The sequence below is a fragment of the Hemiscyllium ocellatum genome, chromosome 11, assembly GCF_020745735.1.
Source record: "Hemiscyllium ocellatum isolate sHemOce1 chromosome 11, sHemOce1.pat.X.cur, whole genome shotgun sequence".
Classification (NCBI taxonomy): domain Eukaryota; kingdom Metazoa; phylum Chordata; class Chondrichthyes; order Orectolobiformes; family Hemiscylliidae; genus Hemiscyllium; species Hemiscyllium ocellatum.
Window position 1 is genome coordinate 1,742,062 of NC_083411.1, and position 17,968 is coordinate 1,760,029.

Genomic DNA, 17,968 nt, shown 5'->3' on the forward strand with positions numbered 1-17,968 from the left:
TGATCTCCAGCATCTGCAGACCTCATTTTTTATCCTTCAAATAAGAGACAATCTAGCCATTGCCCCTTGACATTCAATGGTGTTACCATCACTGAGTCCTCCACCATCAACATCCCAGGAATTATCATTGACCAGAAACTCAACTGGACTCACCACATAAACATAGTGGTTACAAGAGCAGGGCAGAGGCTATACATCCTGCAGCAAGTAACTCTCCTCCTGACTCCCCGAAGCCTGACCAGCATTTTCAAGACACAGATCAGGAGTGTGAGGGAATACTCCCCATTTGCCTAGATATCTGCAGCTCTAACACTCAAAAAGTCTGACATCACCCAGAACAAAACAGTATTGGCATCACTCCACAAACATTCACTCTCTCCACCATCATGCTCAGTAGCAGCAGTGTGTACAAGATACACTGTAGAAATTCCCCAAGGTCCCTTTGACAGTACCTTTCAAACCCATGATCATGACATCTGGAAGGACAAGGGCAGCAGATACATGGGAACACCATCACCACTGACGTGGAACTATACTGTCGTTCCTTCACAGTCATTGGGTCAATACCATGGAGTCCCTTCCCTATCTATACCACATGGCCTGCATTCATTCAAAAAAATGGCTCAGCACCATGCTGTCAAAGGAAATTTGGGATGGTGGCAAATGCTGACCTAGCCAAGAATACCCATGTTCTTTGAACAAATATTGGCCCTGGGGAGGTTACTGTACAACAGACCACAGAATGTTACTTGAAAGCAAATGCATTAACTTGGTTCGAATTTCCCTGAGCACGGGATACCAACAGGTGAATATAAACAAGGCATTAAACTAATACAGGAATAGGAGAGAATAAATAAAGAAACTTTTGGTTTTGGTGCGGGCATAGATCATGTTGTGAGATTGTTGATTCCAGGGACTGGAAGATAAAATCCAAGCTGACTCTGTTTCATTGTCAATTATACTTTATCTTTCCATGAAATTTGTTTCACAGCTGGCTGTCAAAACTCCTATCCTCAATATTCCAATGATGAATGGGTGAGTTCTCCAATGTTCTGACCAATATGTATCATGTAACCCATACCATGAGTGAGATTGTCTGGTCCCATTTCTGGGAGATTTCAATTGATTAAGGAAAAGAGTATTTGAGGACCAGGATCTAAAACCAGAGACTGAGGCGCTGGTTTATTGAGATGCCTTGATCTCGTTGCTTCCAAAAGCTTTTGCAACATCCTACAAACTCAGTGGCAAGAAAGGCCATCGGACTGCAGTGGCCTCTCCCAAGCCAACATGCCAAGCATCAAAACCACCCCAATGGCAGAGACATGTTGTTAAAGTTCCTGACACCAGACTCCCAAAGCAACTGCTGTACTTGAAACTTGGTCGAAAGAGAAGACTCCTGGAAGAATGGCAAAAACATTTTAGGGACGCCCTCAGAGCATTGCTCAATGTCAAACCACACCGCCAACTTACAGGAGTCCCCGGCTTGTTACTGACCAAAACAAAGAAGGCATCAAAGATACCACAGGGCTTCACCAAAAGATGCAAAGGATGATTTAAGGTTCAGACAAAGCACACACGCCTCCAAACGAGACATTGACAAACAGTGCCCACCCCCCACACAGCATCACAGAATGGACATTACTCTCCTCAGAACCTCTGAGCCACAGTAGCAACAAGTCACCCTCTAATCCTGAAGGACTGTATAAGAGCAGCTATTTGTGGGAGGTTTCTGTGTGTAACTTGGCTGCCAGATTGTCAATACCCCATCAACAGCTACACTTCAAAAGTTGGAGAAAGGGAGGACTGCAGATGCTGGAGATCAGAGTCAAGAGTGTAATGCTGGAAAAGTACAGCAGATCAGGCAGCATTCTGAAGAACAGAAGAATTGATGCTTCAGGCATAAGCTCTTCATCAGGGCCCTGATGAAGGGCTTATGCCCGAAACGTCAATTCTCCTGTTCCTTGGATGCTGCCTGACCCGCTGTGCTTTTTCCAGTACTACACTCACGACTTTATACTTCAAAAGTACTCTATTTTGTACCATGCTTTAGGACATCCTGCAGTCATGGATGGCCTAAGTCTGTTATACAGCAATAGGGCAGTTCACCTCACATGCAAGTGAACATGCAGGGGCTGCTGGGGAAATGGGGAACCTGATGTTACAATCTTAGCAAGCATTGCGTCATTTATTATTTTGAAATCAAGAACTGAGAGTTAAATTATTAAAACCCAATGTTCCACTTCTTACTGTTAATCAATGTGATTCACATTAAGTCAAGATCTCAGTGAATGTTCATCACTGATGTGAAGAATGTGTACAAGACAATTTTCTGATTCAGTATGTGGATGTACCGACTAGAGAAGGTGCAAAACTTGACCTACTCTTGGGAAATAAGGCAGGGCAGGTGACTGCGGTGTCAGTGGGGGAGCACTTTGGGGCCAGCGACCATAATTCTATTCGTTTTATAATCGTGATGGAAAAGGATAGACCAGATCCAACATTTGAAGTTCTAAATTGGACAAAGGCCAATTTTGACGGTATTAGGCAAGAACTTTCAAAAGCTGATTGGAGGCAGATATTCGCAGGTAAAGGGACGGCTGGAAAATGGGAAGCCTTCAGAAATGAGATAACAAGAATCCAGAGGAAGTATATTCCTGTCAGGGTGAAAGGGAAGGCTGGTGGGTATGGGGAATGCTGGATGACTAAAGAAATTGAGGGTTTGGTTAAGACAAAGAAGGAAGCATATGTCAGGTACAGACAGGATAGATCGAGTGAATCCTTAGAAGAGTATAAAGGCAGTAGGAGTATACTTAAGAGGGAAATCAGGAGGGCAAAACAGGGACATGAGATAGCTTTGCCAAATAGAATTAAGGAGAATCCAGAGGGGTTTTACAAATATATTAAGGACAAAAGGGTAACGAGAGAGAGAATAGGGCCCCTCAAAGATCAGCAAGGCGGCCTTTGTGTGGAGCCACAGAAAATGGGGGAGATACTAAATGAATATTTTGCATCAGTATTTACTGTGGAAAAGGATATGGAAGATATAGACTGTAGGGAAATAGATGGTGACATCTTGCAAAATGTCCATATTACAGAGGAGGAAGTGCTGGATGTCTTGAAACAGTTAAAGGTGGATAAATCCCCAGGACCTGATCAGGTGTACCCCAGAACTCTGTGGGAAGCTAGAGAAGTGATTGCTGGGCCTCTTGCTGAGATATTTGTATCATCGATAGTCACAGGTGAGGTGCCGGAAGACTGGAGGCTGGCAAACGTGGTGCCACTGTTTAAGAAGGGTGGTAAGGACAAGCCAGGGAACTATAGACCAGTGAGCCTGACGTCGGTGGCGGGCAAGTTGTTGGAGGGAATCCTGAGGGACAGGATGTACATGTATTTGGAAAGGCAAGGACTGATTGGGGATAGTTTGTATGTGGGAAATCATATTTCATGAAGTTGATTGAGTTTTTTGAAGTAACAAAGAGGATTGATGAGGGCAGAGTAGTAGATGTGATCTATATGGACTTCAGTAAGGCGTTCGACAAGGTTCCCCATGGGAGACTGATTAGCAAGGTTAGATCTCACAGACTACAGGGAGAACTAGCCATTTTAGATACAGAACTGGCTCAAATGTAGAAGACAGAGGGTGGTGGTGGAGGGTTGTTTATCAGACTGGAGGCCTGTAACCAGTGGAGTGCCACAAGGATCGGTGCTGGGTACTCTACTTTTTGTCATTTACATAAATGATTTGGATGAGAGCATAAGAGGTACAGTTAGTAAGTTTGCAGATGACACCAAACATGCTGTAGTGGACAGCAAAGAGGGTTACCTCAGATTACAACAGGATCTTGACCAGATGGGCCAATGGGCTAAGATGTGGCAGATGGAGTTTAATTTTGATAAATGCGAGGTGCTGCATTTTGAGAAAGCAAATCTTAGCAGGACTTATACACTTAATGGTAAGGTTCTAGGGAGTGTTGCTGAACAAAGAGGTCTTGGAGTGCAGGTTCATAGCTCCTTGAAAATTGAGTCGTAGGTAGATGGGATAGTGAAGAAGGCATTTGGTATGCTTTCCTTTATTGGTCAGCCTATTGAGTACAAGAGTTGGGAGGTCATGTTGCAGCTGTACAGGACATTGGTTAGGCCACTGTTGGGATATTGCATGCAATTCTGGTCTCCTTCCTATCAGAAAGATGTTGTGAAACTTGAAAGGGTTCAGAAAAGATTTACAAGGACGTTGCCAGGGTTGGAGGATTTGAGCTATAGGGAGAGTCTGAACAGGGTGGGGCTGTTTTCCCTGGATCGTCAGAGGCTGAGGGGTGACCTTATAGAGGTTTACAAAATCATGAGGGGCATGGATAGGATAAATAGACAAAGTCATTTCCATGAGATCAGGGAGTCCAGAACTAGAGGGCATAGGTTTAGGGTGAGAGGGGAAAGATATAAAAGAGACCTGAGGGGCAACTTTTTCATGCAGAGGGTGGTACGTGTATGGAATGAGCTGCCAGAGGATGTGGTGGAGGCTGGTACAATTGCAACATTTAAGAGGCATTTGGATGGGTATATGAATAGGAAGGGTTTGGAGGGATATGGGCCAGGTGCTGGCAAGTGGGACTAGATTGGGTTGGGATATCTGGTAGGCATGGACAGGTTGTTTCCGTGCTATACATCTCTATGACTGGGCCTTACAAACTAGCTTATCTTATTTCCAAATGACAGTAACAAAGTGTTTCATTTAGAGCTGGGAACAGTAATCGCTGAGGCACTGGTGTTTGGATTTAATGAATGAAATCTTATGTTTAAAGCTGTCTTCAACAGAGTCCAAATACTGGAGAACACAAAGTGATCAAAGCAGGGAACAGATACAGCTGGAGAGCATACAAGATAAGCAACTTGTGGATATAGAGCACAGCTCCAATTCGAATGAAACAGTAATTGCAGCTCATCAACACAGTGTACAAGGATGATGGAACAGAGCTGCCCGAGGGTCAGGATGCAAGCATTGCAAAGTGAAAATAGATGGGGATGTCAGTGAAGTGTTTGAGAGGGATTATGTTGGTATTGGACAGCAAAACGAAGGGGCAAGGGAAGTAAAAGTGCTCAGACAGCTCAACTGAGAGACAGACGGAATGAAAATACAAATACTGTCAATAGATCGTAATAAATAGTCTACCAGGATATTTAAAAAGGAAAAACCTGTAGCTAACAGTGTCGGGCTGTAACCTCTGATAAAAATCCACATAAAAGCAGCAGTATGAGACACAAGCAGATGGAGAAAGACTAATTTCAAGAGGAACAACTATTTGGCCCCAGTCCCTCCCACCCTCACTTTAAAAGGGCCATAATACTCACCCATTCCCCACATCCCCCTCCCCACCCCACCCCCACATCCCCCTCCCCACCCACCCCCACAACCCCTCCCCACACCATCCCCCACTCCCACATCCCCCTCCCCACCCCACTCCCACACCCCCCTCCCCACCCACACCCACACCCACATCCCCTCCCCACACCATCCCCCACCCCCACATCCCCCTCCCCACCCCCACATCCCCTCCCCACACCCCCCTCCCCACCCACCCCCACACCCACATCCCCTCCCCACACCATCCCCCACCCCCACCCCCACACCCACATCCCCTCCCCACACCATCCCCCACCCCCACCCCCACATCCCCCTCCCCACCCCCACATCCCCCTCCCCCACAACCCCTCCCCACACCATCCCCCACTCCCACATCCCCCTCCCCACCCCACTCCCACACCCCCCTCCCCACCCACCCCCACACCCACATCCCCTCCCCACACCATCCCCCACCCCCACATCCCCTCCCCACACCCCCACATCCCCTCCCCACACCCCCACATCCCCCTCCCCACCCACCCCCACACCCACATCCCCTCCCCACCCACCCACACCCCCACATCCCCTCCCCACACCCCCACATCCCCTCCCCACACCCCCACATCCCCTCCCCACACCCCCACATCCCCCTCCCCACCCACCCCCACACCCACATCCCCTCCCCACACCATCCCCCACCCCCACATCCCCCTCCCCACCCCCACATCCCCCTCCCCCACATCCCCCTCCCCCACATCCCCTCCCCACACCATCCCCCACCCCCACTTCCCATTATCCATACCCCCACCCCATCTCCACAACAACCCCCACCCCTCCCTTTCCACCCCCCTCCCCAGTGTGAGTGTGGGGGTGGGGGTGGGGGTGAGGGACTGACCTCCAGGTGAAGGGCCGAGCAGCTCCTGAGGAACTCGCGGATGTTGGCGCAGCTTTCACTCTCGGTCCTGGGCTCCGGACACACCTGAGGGACAGGGACACACACAGTGAGACAGAGAGGGGGGGGGGGAGAGCGGGGCCGGGCACCGCGGACACACCGCGGCCTGGGCCTTAGGCCGCGATCCCCGGGCTCACGTTCACATCCCGCCCGCTCCCCGGCTCCAGCGAGCGGCGCCCAGACTCGGCTCTGACCGCGCGATCCCCGGCCGGATCCACACCCTCCCCGCCCCCCAACCTCCGGGATCCGGGATCCACTCTCAACACACACCGCCCCCACCCAGCCCGGGATCCACTCACACCCCCCCAGCCCGGGATCCACTCACCCCACCCCCACCCAGCCCGGGATCCACTCACCCCACCCCCCACCCCCACCCAGCCCGGGATCCACTCACCCCAACCCCCCCCCCCCAGCCCGGGATCCACTCACCCCACCCCCCACCCAGCCCGGGATCCACTCACCCCCAGCCCGGGATCCACTCACCCCACCCCCACACAGCGCGGGATCCACTCACCCCCCCAGCCCGGGATCCACTCACCCCAACCCCCACCCCCACACAGCGCGGGATCCACTCACCCCACCTAGCCCGGGATCCACTCACCCCACCCAACCCCCACCCAGCCCGGGATCCACTCACCTCCCCCCAACCCCACCCAGCCTGGGATCCACTCACCACCCCCCACCACCACTCCCACACAGCCCGGGATCCACTCACCCCCCCCCACCCCCACACAGCCCGGGATCCACTCACCCAGCCCGGGATCCACTCACCCAGCCCACCACCCCCACCCAGCCCGGGATCCACTCGCCCACCCCCCCCCAGCCCGGGATCCACTCACCTCCACCCCCACTCCCACCCAGCCCAGGATCCACTCACCCCACCCCAACCCCCACCCAGCCCGGGATCCACTCACCCCCCCGCCCCCACCCAGCCCGGGATCCACTCAACCCCCCCCACTCCCACCCAGCCTGGGATCCACTTACCCCTCCCCCCACTCCCACCGAGCCCGGGATCCACTCTCCGACCCCCCCACTCCTACCCCCGCCCAGCCCGGGATCCATTCACCCCACCTCCCACTCCCGCCCAGCTTGGAATCCACTCCCCCCACCCCCACCCCGCCTGGCATCCACTCACCCCTACCCAGCCTAGGATCCACTTACCCCACCCCCAGCCAGCCCAGGATCCACTTACCCCACATCCACATGCACCCAGCTTGTGATCCACTCACCCCACCACCTCCACCCAGCTCAGGATCCACGCCCCCACACCTATCCAGGGATCCGGCCTCAACCCACAAAGGACTGAACTGGGATCCACTCCCCCAAACACCAGGCTAATCACCTGGATGCACTCCACAATCATGGGATCCACTTCTAGGATCCATTCCCTCAGAGCTGGTACCCAGTGATCCACTCCCCTTCAGTCAATCTTCTATCCATGCCAACACGTTACGTGAACTTCAGTGTTACACAATAACATATGATGTGGCATTTTATCAGTGCATTCTGGATGTTAAGTGAAGACTGGTTCCCCCTTTTCCCAGCATGTGTTACCACCTCAAATAACACAAAAGGATTGGTCAAACATGATTCTCCCTTTCACAAAACCCTGTTGAGTCTGCCCATTACTTTGAACATATTCATGTGCCCTATTGTAATCTTGTTAGTATTAGCTTTTAACATATTCAGTATGATAGATGAAGTTTCTGTCTCCCTTTTTGAATTAAGTTACATTTGCTAGCTTCCAATCAATGCCACTATCCCCAAATCAAGGGAATTTTGGAAAATTAAAACCATTGCATCAACTTTCTCTCTGGCCGCTTCTTTTACGACCCTGGGAAAAAGTCGATCAGGAACTGCACTTGTCAGCCCACAGCTCCAACAATTTCCTCAGTACTTTCCTGAGTTGCAAACTGAGCTAAAACCAAAATTATTTGAAGATGAGGAGCAGGTTGAGCTGGCTGAGTAGCTGGTTTGCAATGCAAGGTGATGTTAACAGTGTGGGTTCAATTCCCATGCTGGCTGAGGTTACCATGAGACTCCTGCCTTTTCAACCTCATCCTTTGCCCGAGACAAGGTGACCCTCAGGTCAAATCATCACCAGTCGTCTCCCTCTCTTTAATAAGAGAGTAGCCCTATGGGGCCATGGCAACGTTTCTAATTAGTTTAGTTTTCCCTACAGTGTGGAAACAGGCCCTTCGGCCCAAAGTCCACACCAACCCTCCGAAGAGAAACCCACCCAGACCCATTTCCCTCTGACTGATGCACCTAACGCTATGGGCAATTTAGCATGGCCAATTCACCTGAATTCCCCATGCAGACACGGGGAGAATGTGCAAATTCCACACAGTCACCCAAGGCTGGAATTGAACCTGGGACCCTGGTGCTGTGAGGCAGCAGTGCTAACCACTGAGCCACCGTGCCATCCCAATTAAGTTGCTTCAGCTGGTTACTAAGTATTGCTGAAACCTTGAAGGTTCTGAGGAAGGGTTACTGGACCTGAAATGTTAGCTGTGCTTTCTCTCTGGAGATACTGCTACACCTGCTGAGTTTTTCCAACAATGTTTGTTTTTGTTTCTGATTTCTAGTATCCACAGTTCTTCCAGGTTTTTTTATTGCTTCAATCTTCACAGTGAAAACTAGGAACAATAATAACTTTCAGAATCTTCCAACGTGCAGAGTACTTTAATAACTGAAGGAAAATCCAATTGTGTGCAACAAATAGTCTGGTTAGTCAGATGTCAGATAGTGTTACAGGCACACACATGATGGCAGGGTCACAGGTCCAGGGGGAATCTGTCACACCAACCTGATGGTCCCTTCACTGCCCACATACACCCCTCCCCCCCCCCCCCCCAACCTGTCTACAACTTTACAGGAGGGTTGGGCACAGGCAAGGTCTGAACCACCCCTGCCCAAACTCAGGCCTTTGGCCAATTATGGGCTGATGGGCGGAGTTCAGAGATGGTGGGAAAGCCCACCAGATCACTCTACTGAGTAAAGAAGGGGCCTTGATTACAGATCCCCTTTTGAAGATCCACATCCAACAAATAGTCTGGTTAGTCAGATGTCAGATAGTGTTACAGGCACACACATGATGGCAGGGTCACCCTCACTGTCCAGTATTCTTTTGCCCTACCATCACAATCCCCATTCACTATCACCCTACACCCCACCTTCCAAGTCCAGGCACACCTGTACTTTTAGAAAATAATTCATTAAAAAGCAATCAATGAATGCCAAGAGGCCATTCTGCCCCTCAAGCCTGTTCCATTGTTCAATTGTTGCTCCCGATCCCCCGATTCCATGGTCGTCATGGCTCAGTTGGTTGCACTTTTCCCAAGTTAAAACATTGTGGGTTCCGGTCCCACTCCAGGACCTGAGCACAGTTTAACATATGGTAGTGGGCATTTTAGAGAGGTCATTTTTGAGATGAGATGTTCATCTAGTGCCTCATCTCCCACCTGAGGTGGAAGTAAAATATCCTCAGGCAGGATTTTGAAAAAGCAGGAGAATTGTATCCATTGTCCTGGCAAATATTTATCCTTTAATCAACATTAACAAAAACAGATGGTTCCTGAAACTACTTTTGGCAGAGGGTTACAGATACTACTCACTGGGTGAAAGAGTTCTTCCTTAAGTCCCCTATTAGGCCGGCTGCCATGAGATACAGGACCAGCCTACTGAATCTGTCCCACTATTCAATGAGATTGTGGTTGATCTGATAATCCTCACCTCCCCTTTCCAGCCTTTCCCCCATAACCCTTGATTCCTGTACTGATTAAAAATCTGTCTATATCCGCCTTGAATGAACTTAACCCCTTTACAAAGAGCAGAGAAAATTTACAGCCCAGGAACAGGCCCTTCGGCCCTCGAAGCCTGACCTGATCCAAATCTACCATCTCAACCTGTCAATCAATTCCTAAGCATCTGTATCCCTCTGCTCCCCACCTACTCATGCATCTGTCCAGATGCATCTTAAATGAATCTACCGTGCCTGCCTCTACCACCTCTGCTGGCAACGTGTTCCAAACGCCCACCACCCTCTGTGTGAAGTACTTGCCGTGTGTATCCCCCTTAAACTTTCCACCTCTCACCTTGAAAGCGTGACCTCTTGTTATTGAATCCTTCACCCTGGGAAAAAGCTTGTCCACCCTGTCTATACCCTTCATGATGTTGTAAACCTCAATCAGGTCCCCCCTCAATCTCCTTTTTTCTAATGAAAACAAACCTAACCTACTCAACCTCTCTTCATAGCCAGCACCTTCCATACCAGGCAACATCCTCATAGACCTTCTCTGCACCCTTTCCAAAGCATCCACATCTTTTGGTAATGTGGCGACCAGAACTTAAACCTGCCTCCTTGGTGGTTGACCCCTTCACTCAGGGGACAGTTTCTTCCTATCTGCCATATCTAAGCCCCTCTTTACTTCATACACCTCAGTCAGGATGCCCTCTCAGATCTCAGGAAAACAGCCCTAGGCTATCCAATGCCTCTCCATGACCTTGAGATTTCCATAGGTCCACCTGAGAGGGTAGAAAGGAGCTTGGATTAGCATCCGATCTGAGTAGCAGCACCTCCAACAGGGTAGTACTCCCTCAGTGCTGCACCCCAAGACTGCTGGCTCCTATTAAGTACTCAAGGCTCTGGAGTTGAACTTCATCCCATATCCTTGTGACAAATGAGAAGTTCCTCAGCAAACCCAGCTGGCTTCTACAGACTGGGAAGCTTAGACTGTAACTAAGCAGAACCTCCAACATCCAGAAGGAAGTCCATTTCAAACAGACCAACCCCTCTCCTTTGCAGTGGATGAAGATGCAGGGAGAGGGGGAATGGGTGACCACGAGACATGTAGCCATATGTCCTCTACGCTGCCAAGATATTCTGAGATCCCTGGAGTCAGCACTATCTATTGTGTGCTGAAAATGAGGACTGAGATTAGAGTCAAGAGTGTAGTGCTGGAGAAGCACAGCAGGTCAGGCAGCAACCGAGGAGCAGGAGAATCGACGTTTCGGGCAAAAGCCCTTCATCAGGACCTTCATCAACAATGAGCAGTCGTGCACCCACTCTAGCAGTGTCTGCCCAGCGACACTCTGCACAGGCCATGGTGTTTGCCCTGGACATGGTATTTCGGGAGGAATCAGTGCCCAACTTCGTGCACAGGGACTTGGAGGATGTTATTGTCCAGAAGGGAGCTGTTCTTTCCCACATGACAGGCAGACAAGGCCACAGTACAAGACCACGCCAGCCTGGTCTGAGATTGCTACCTGGGTCAGTGCAGTCTCAGGCACCTTCAGAAATGCCCAGCACTGCAGAAGGACAATGGCATTCTCCACTCCCCCAGCGTAAGTGCTGCCTCATGTTCACTCAATCTCTGCCACTGCAGCCACCTTTTTAGGCTCATGCTCTACCACTCTCACTACTGCCTCCAAAATTTTCCCTCACTTGCTCTCACTCACCCCAACCCTTACCACTAACCACGTACCAACTCTTACTCACTTGCTCAGGAATCACACCAATTTTCCCCTCTCTCTATTGACATTAACAGCTGTGCCACCCACCTATTGCCTCCCTTTCTCTCATTCCAGGAGGAAAACCCACCCCACAAATGAGCAGATTGAGTCAAGCTGGGAGATAGAGTGTGAGACATTTGGCTCCTTAACCCCTTTGTAAAGAGTAGCAGACTGTAATTGTCCCAAGGGGTTGATTAACCGTGCACAAATCCCTGGACTGTATCAGAAGCTGTCCTTACTATGTCAGGACACCCTCACTGAAAGCTGTCTCCCTTGATTTGACTCTCCTTAGACTTTGAAACAAAGCCATTAGGTTGAGGTACACAGTGGGTTTGCTACCGACATCACCGGTCACTGGTCACAAGTGAGATTGATATGGTACCATGCCTCATAGCAAAATGTCCGCCCCTTGACTGCTCATTGCTAACCACCATGATGACCATGGGTTTCCTAAGAGAAAATTGTGTTTTTTTAACTTGCTAGAGCTTTCTGATGAGGAATTTGGGGGGTGGATCAGGGCAATGCTGTTCAGGAGATGTACATGGACTTCCAAAAAGAATTGGATAAAGTGCCATGCAACAGGCATGTGAGTAATGTTACAGCTCATGGAGTAAAAGACACTGCAGCAACATGTATATGAAACTGGTTGAGTGACAGAAAACAGAAAGTTGTGTTCATGGATATTTATTGGTCTGGGGGAGGTTTGTAGTGGAGATCATGAACGATCTGATGAAGTCCCTTGCATTTAGAACATAGAACAGTACAGCACAGAACAGGCCCTTCAGCCCACGATGTTGTGCTGACCACTGATCCTCATGTATGCACCCTCAAATTTCTGTGATCATATGCATGTCCAGCAGTCTCTTAAATGTCCCCAGTGACCCTGCCTCCACAACTGCTGCTGGCAACGCATTCCATGCTCTCACAACTCTCTGTGTAAAGAACCCGCCTCTGACATCCCCTCTATACTTTCCTCCAACCAGCTTAAAACTATGACCCCTCGTGTTGGTCATTTCTGCCCTGGGAAATAGTCTCAGGCTATCGCCTCTATCTATGTCTCTCATTATCTTGTATACCTCAATTAGGTCCCCTCTCCTCCTCCTTTTCTCCAATGAAAAAAGTCCGAGCTCAGTCAACCTCTCCTCATAAGTTAAGCCTCCAGTCCAGGCAGAATCCTGGTAAACCTCCTCTGAACCCTCTCCAAACCATCCACATTTTTCCTATAATAGGGCAACCAGAACTGGATGCAGTATTCCAAGTGTGGTCTAACCAAAATTTTATAGAGCTGCAACAAGATCTCATGACTCTTAAACTTAATCCCCCTGTTAATGAAAGCCAAAACACCATATGCTTTCTTAATAACCCTGTCCACTTGGGTGGCCATTTTAAGGGATCTATGTACTTGCACCCCAAGATCCCTTTGTTCCTCTACACTGCCAAGAATCCTATCCTTAATCCTGTACTCAGCTTTCAAATTTGACCTTCCAAAATGCATCACCTCGCATTTATCCAGGTTGAACTCCATCTGCCACCTCTCAGCCCATCTCTGCATCCTGTCAATGTCCCGCTGCAGCCTACAACAGCCCGCTATACTGTCAACGATACCTCCAACCTTTGTGTCGTCTGCAAACTTGCTGATCCATCCTTCAATCCCCTCATCCAAGTCATTAATAAAAATTACAAACAGTAGAGGCCCAAGGACAGAGCCCTGTGGAACACCACTCACCACAGACTTCCAGGCAGAATATTTTCCTTCTACTACCACTCGCTGTCTTCTGTTGGCCAGCCAATTCTGTATCCAGACAGCTAAGTTCCCCTGAATCCCATTCCTCCTGACCTTCTGAATTAGCCTACCATGGGCAACCTTATCAAATGCCTTGCTGAAGTCCATATACACCACATCCACAGCTCGACCCTCATCAACTTTTCTAGTCACATCCTCAGAGAACTCGATAAGGTTTGTGAGGCATGACCTGCCCCTCACAAAGCCGTGCTGACTGCACTTAATTAAGCCATGCTCTTCCAGATGGTCATAAATCCTATCCCTCAGAATCCTTTCTAACACCTTGCAGACATGAGATTTACTTTCTTCATTTGTGTTAATGATCTAGACTTTGGTATGCAGGGCAAATTTTTTAAATTTGCAGATGATGCAAAACTGATGGGAATTGTAAACTGTGAGGAGGATAGTGTGGAACTGCAGAAAGATTAACAGGTTTATTGGGTGGGTGCATAGGTGGCAGATGAAGTTCAATATGGAGAGCTGAGAGGTCATACATTCGTGTTAGAAGACAACATAAAATAAAGGGAATAATTCTAAAAGGGCTGTAGGAGCAGAGAAAACTGGATCTATATGTACATACATTACCAAAGCTACCGGGGCTATAAAATTTAAAATAATTAATAAAGAAAGGAAAAATTATATGAAGGAAAGCATTTTCACTCAGTGAGTGGTCTGGATCTAGAAGGCACTGCCTGAGAGTCTAACTAAAGCAGGGTCCATTGAAGCTTTCCAAAGAGAATTAGATGGTTATTTGAAAAGTGCAGGATTACAGGGACAGTGAAGGGGAATGTCACTGAGTCACTTACTCAGTTGGAGAGCTGACAGAGATAGGATGGGCTGAAAGCCCTCTGCTACCCTGTAGCAGTTTTGTAACTTTCTGGCTGGGCAGCAGCTTGAATAATCCCAGACCTCAGTAGGGCATTGTCAGGACGAGAGGAGGCCCAGACAGATCGTCAATGGCAACTGAGCACAGGTCAGGGCCCAGGCTTTTACAGCAGGGAAGATCTGGACAAACCAAGGAGGGGCAGAGAATGGAGTTGTGGGGGGGGGGGGGGGGGGGAGCGGGTGTGATGTGAACGAGAAAAGAGGGGATGGTGTGGAGTTACACATTGGGCAATCGCAATTGTTGCATCCACTCCCCTCTTTCCTACCTTTTCACACCAACCCTTTCAATACAGCTTCTGTATTCTGACCAACCCGGCACTACCCAGGATTCCGTGGCAGTAGAGGTAGATTGGGTCACTTTTACCACTCCATTTGGCAGTTAAAGGCCTCGCTAGTCCAAGGGACAGCCTAGAGGCACCTTACCCATTCCTTGCCCTTATTATGAGAAATGGGTCTCTGGTGGACAGGAAGCTGGCGTTATGGGCAAACAACATATTTTACACATACCCATCAAAACTATGCCCAGCAGGGGATGGTAGGGTGGGGTGTGAGGGTGGGGGAGGGAGGGAAGTGGGGAATATAAAATCTGGCCCAGAGAATCTTAAAGGGCTCCCAGCAGCAGTGTGTCCAAACCTCACCCTATCCAGGGTGAAAGGGATAGTTATTCTCAAACAAAAAGGTTTAACTTGTGTCTGTCCCTACATGCTGATTTACCACCTCGTCCTGCCAATAACACATCCACTGGCATGAGGTCACCCAGCTCAGGGCTCCATTGCGATAACATCAGTAATAAATCATCAAAATGGATTCAGCTTTTCTTACTGATTGGCCTACTGTGAGCTCTTTATATTCGAGGGGGCTGGGAGTCCAAACTCACTCCCTGAAAAGGTGGTTAAGTCAGAAACTCTCGTTCCATTTAAACAGCATTTAGATATTTACTTACATTTCCATAGTCTCCAGGGCTGGAAAGCTGGAAAATGGGATTTGTTGATCAGATCTTTACTGAGCGTTGTGAATATAATGGGCTGAAATGCTTCCTTCTCTGCCCCTAATGTCTATAAGTCTAATATGACGTCTAGCCTCAGTCTAGTGTGCTTTACCATGAGGGACCATTAACAATGAGAACTGTGTCAGTACAGCTAGGTCTCCAGAGTATGTGTGTGCATAATAGAGTCTGAGAGAAAGGAAGCCCAAAGAGAATTGCGTGAAAGGAAGAGGAAGGGCAACACAGGAAGGATGGGGGAGAATGGAATGACAGAGAGAGGGATAGTGAGAGAGGGAGGGAGGGAGAGACAAACAAACACAAGGGTGGCTTGTACATAGTAAAGATGGTTATAAAAGCAATATGATTGTACATTCAAGTGAGAGAACTAGGCTGACACAGGGATAATATCATGAGACGACTGCCTGGGGGAATGATTTAGACACATGCTGGATGTCTCATGATGGTGAAATTGTGAAACAATCTGGATTTGAAATAACGAGTCATTGATCTTCTGTTTTAACAAGCTAACATTGTTAATCTAACATGGGTTTGTGTACTTAATGTTGTGTTTATTTCATAAAAATGTTTAGACAAAAACTGCAACATGCTTCATGAAAGATCGTGTCAGAGAACCCGAATAGTGTCCTGACACTCTCAATGAGAGCTGGAGAGATAAATATTGGCCAGGACACCAAGGGAATTCCTCTGTTCCTCTGTAAAAGAGCACTGTGGGATCTTTAACATCGACCTGAGTGAACAGGCAGGACCTTATTTTAATATCTTAATGGAAGGTACCACATTTTTCTTTTTCTTCATTGACTAGAAACTGGACTGGAATCAATGCTTCGACAGTGGTCAACTGGCTCAATGACTGTCCTACCTGGAACCTTTACTGACTTGTCCAATTCCTCTCCCCATCCTCGGCATTTCCTTATGGAACAGTCCGGCCTCAGCACCAAGAGATGTTTGCGTCTAGAGCACAACTCATTAAAGAATGTACCAGCACAACTCACTGGACCACAACAAACCCCACTCCTGGGCAAGTGTCCTCTGCCCACTCCTCCAGAGTCACCCGGGAGAACAAACAATACCCTCCATCTACTCGACTTCATCATCAACGGGCTCCTCAGTGCCCACTCTCTGCCCCTTCCACTTCCAACACAAACTAGTCATTCACTGATGCAAAAGTAAAATATGGAAGATGCTGGAAATCTGTAATGGAAACAGAAAATGCCGGAATTCCTCAGATCAGGCAGCATGAGTGGAAAAAGAAAAACAGAGCTAACATTTTAGGTTATTGACCATTGAACATTTTTGTTAGAGTGTGATCCTCTGTTCAGCTACATCTGCCGTTCCTCTCCCTCTCCAATTCGCATCAATCCTCGCATCAAGTACATTTACCCGAGCTCGGAAACTCTGCTCTTTCTCTCATTTCTCGTCTTTCTGAGACCATTTTGTCCATGAGACACCATTTTCCATAAACTGCAGCCCCTCCAGGCACCATGTCTTGTTCCAGCCTCTCCATTCAGATAAACTAATTGTTTCCCCGCCCCCTTTTATAACAATCAAGAACTTCTCCTTTCTCAAAAAACCCAATTTCTTTCTGTCTTCCACTTCAAACTACTGGCACCATCTTCAATCTGTGCTGCCTCTCCTTCCACATGGTGTGGCCTTTCAAACCAATGTTTACAAAGATTCCCACCAGCTCCCACTCCAATCAGGTTTCCATCAAAGTCAGGCTGTGATAGGGATGAGCTGGCATTCTCCATGATAATGGCCACAGTAAACACGCTCTCCTCATCCTCAACCTCCCATCAGCCTCTGGTATTATCTATCACACTATCCCATGTCATTGTCCTGTCACCACTATCCAATTTTCGAAGCCCTCCATCACCATCACTACCTCCCATTTTAATAGAGGGCTGTGGAGGCAAAGTCATTGAGGGTATTTAGGAGAGATAGATAAGTTCTTGGTTGGTAGGGTATCAAGAGTTATAGGGAGAAGGCAGGGAATTGGAGTTGAGAAACATATCAGCCACAATCGAAAAGGGAAGATGACTTGATGGGCCAAAATTGCCTAATTCTGTTCCTATATCTTAGTCAGTGTCAGATGTAGAGGTTCCTCTCGTTTAATATCCATGTCAAAGTCACTGCCTTGGCCACAGTGCCATTCCCTCGATCAGGATGAAGCAGACTGTTCCACAATCCCTAATTTCTCGGACTCAGAGAGGACTTTCCAACCTCACACTCTTGACCACCAAGACTGCCCACCTTGACCCTGTTTGCAAAGTCTCATTAATCCACTCATTAGGCTCTTCTCCCCCCAGCCTCCAGGATCCTCATTTCCTGAAACTATGGTGCTCACATCCAAAGCCACAGCAAGTGACCGTCTCACATCATCACTTTCACTCGTCTCCACTAGCGTCAACACTTCAATTTTGAAATTCTGTGTTTAAATCATTTCATCAACTCAACCCTCCCTGTCTCTGTAACCCCCTCAAGTCCCTACAC

General features: G+C 48.6%; 1 protein-coding gene across 2 annotated transcripts in view; it reads right to left on the reverse strand.

Annotated features, from left to right (window-relative positions):
• Positions 1–17,968, reverse strand: part of arhgef6 (Rac/Cdc42 guanine nucleotide exchange factor (GEF) 6) — a 168,081-nt gene that overhangs the window by 134,791 nt on the left and 15,322 nt on the right. For both annotated transcript variants that reach the window (XM_060832383.1, XM_060832382.1), the window contains exon 2: positions 6,234–6,317. In XM_060832383.1, coding sequence (XP_060688366.1) covers positions 6,234–6,317 — 84 coding nt within the window. The remainder of the gene's footprint in view (positions 1–6,233; positions 6,318–17,968) is intronic.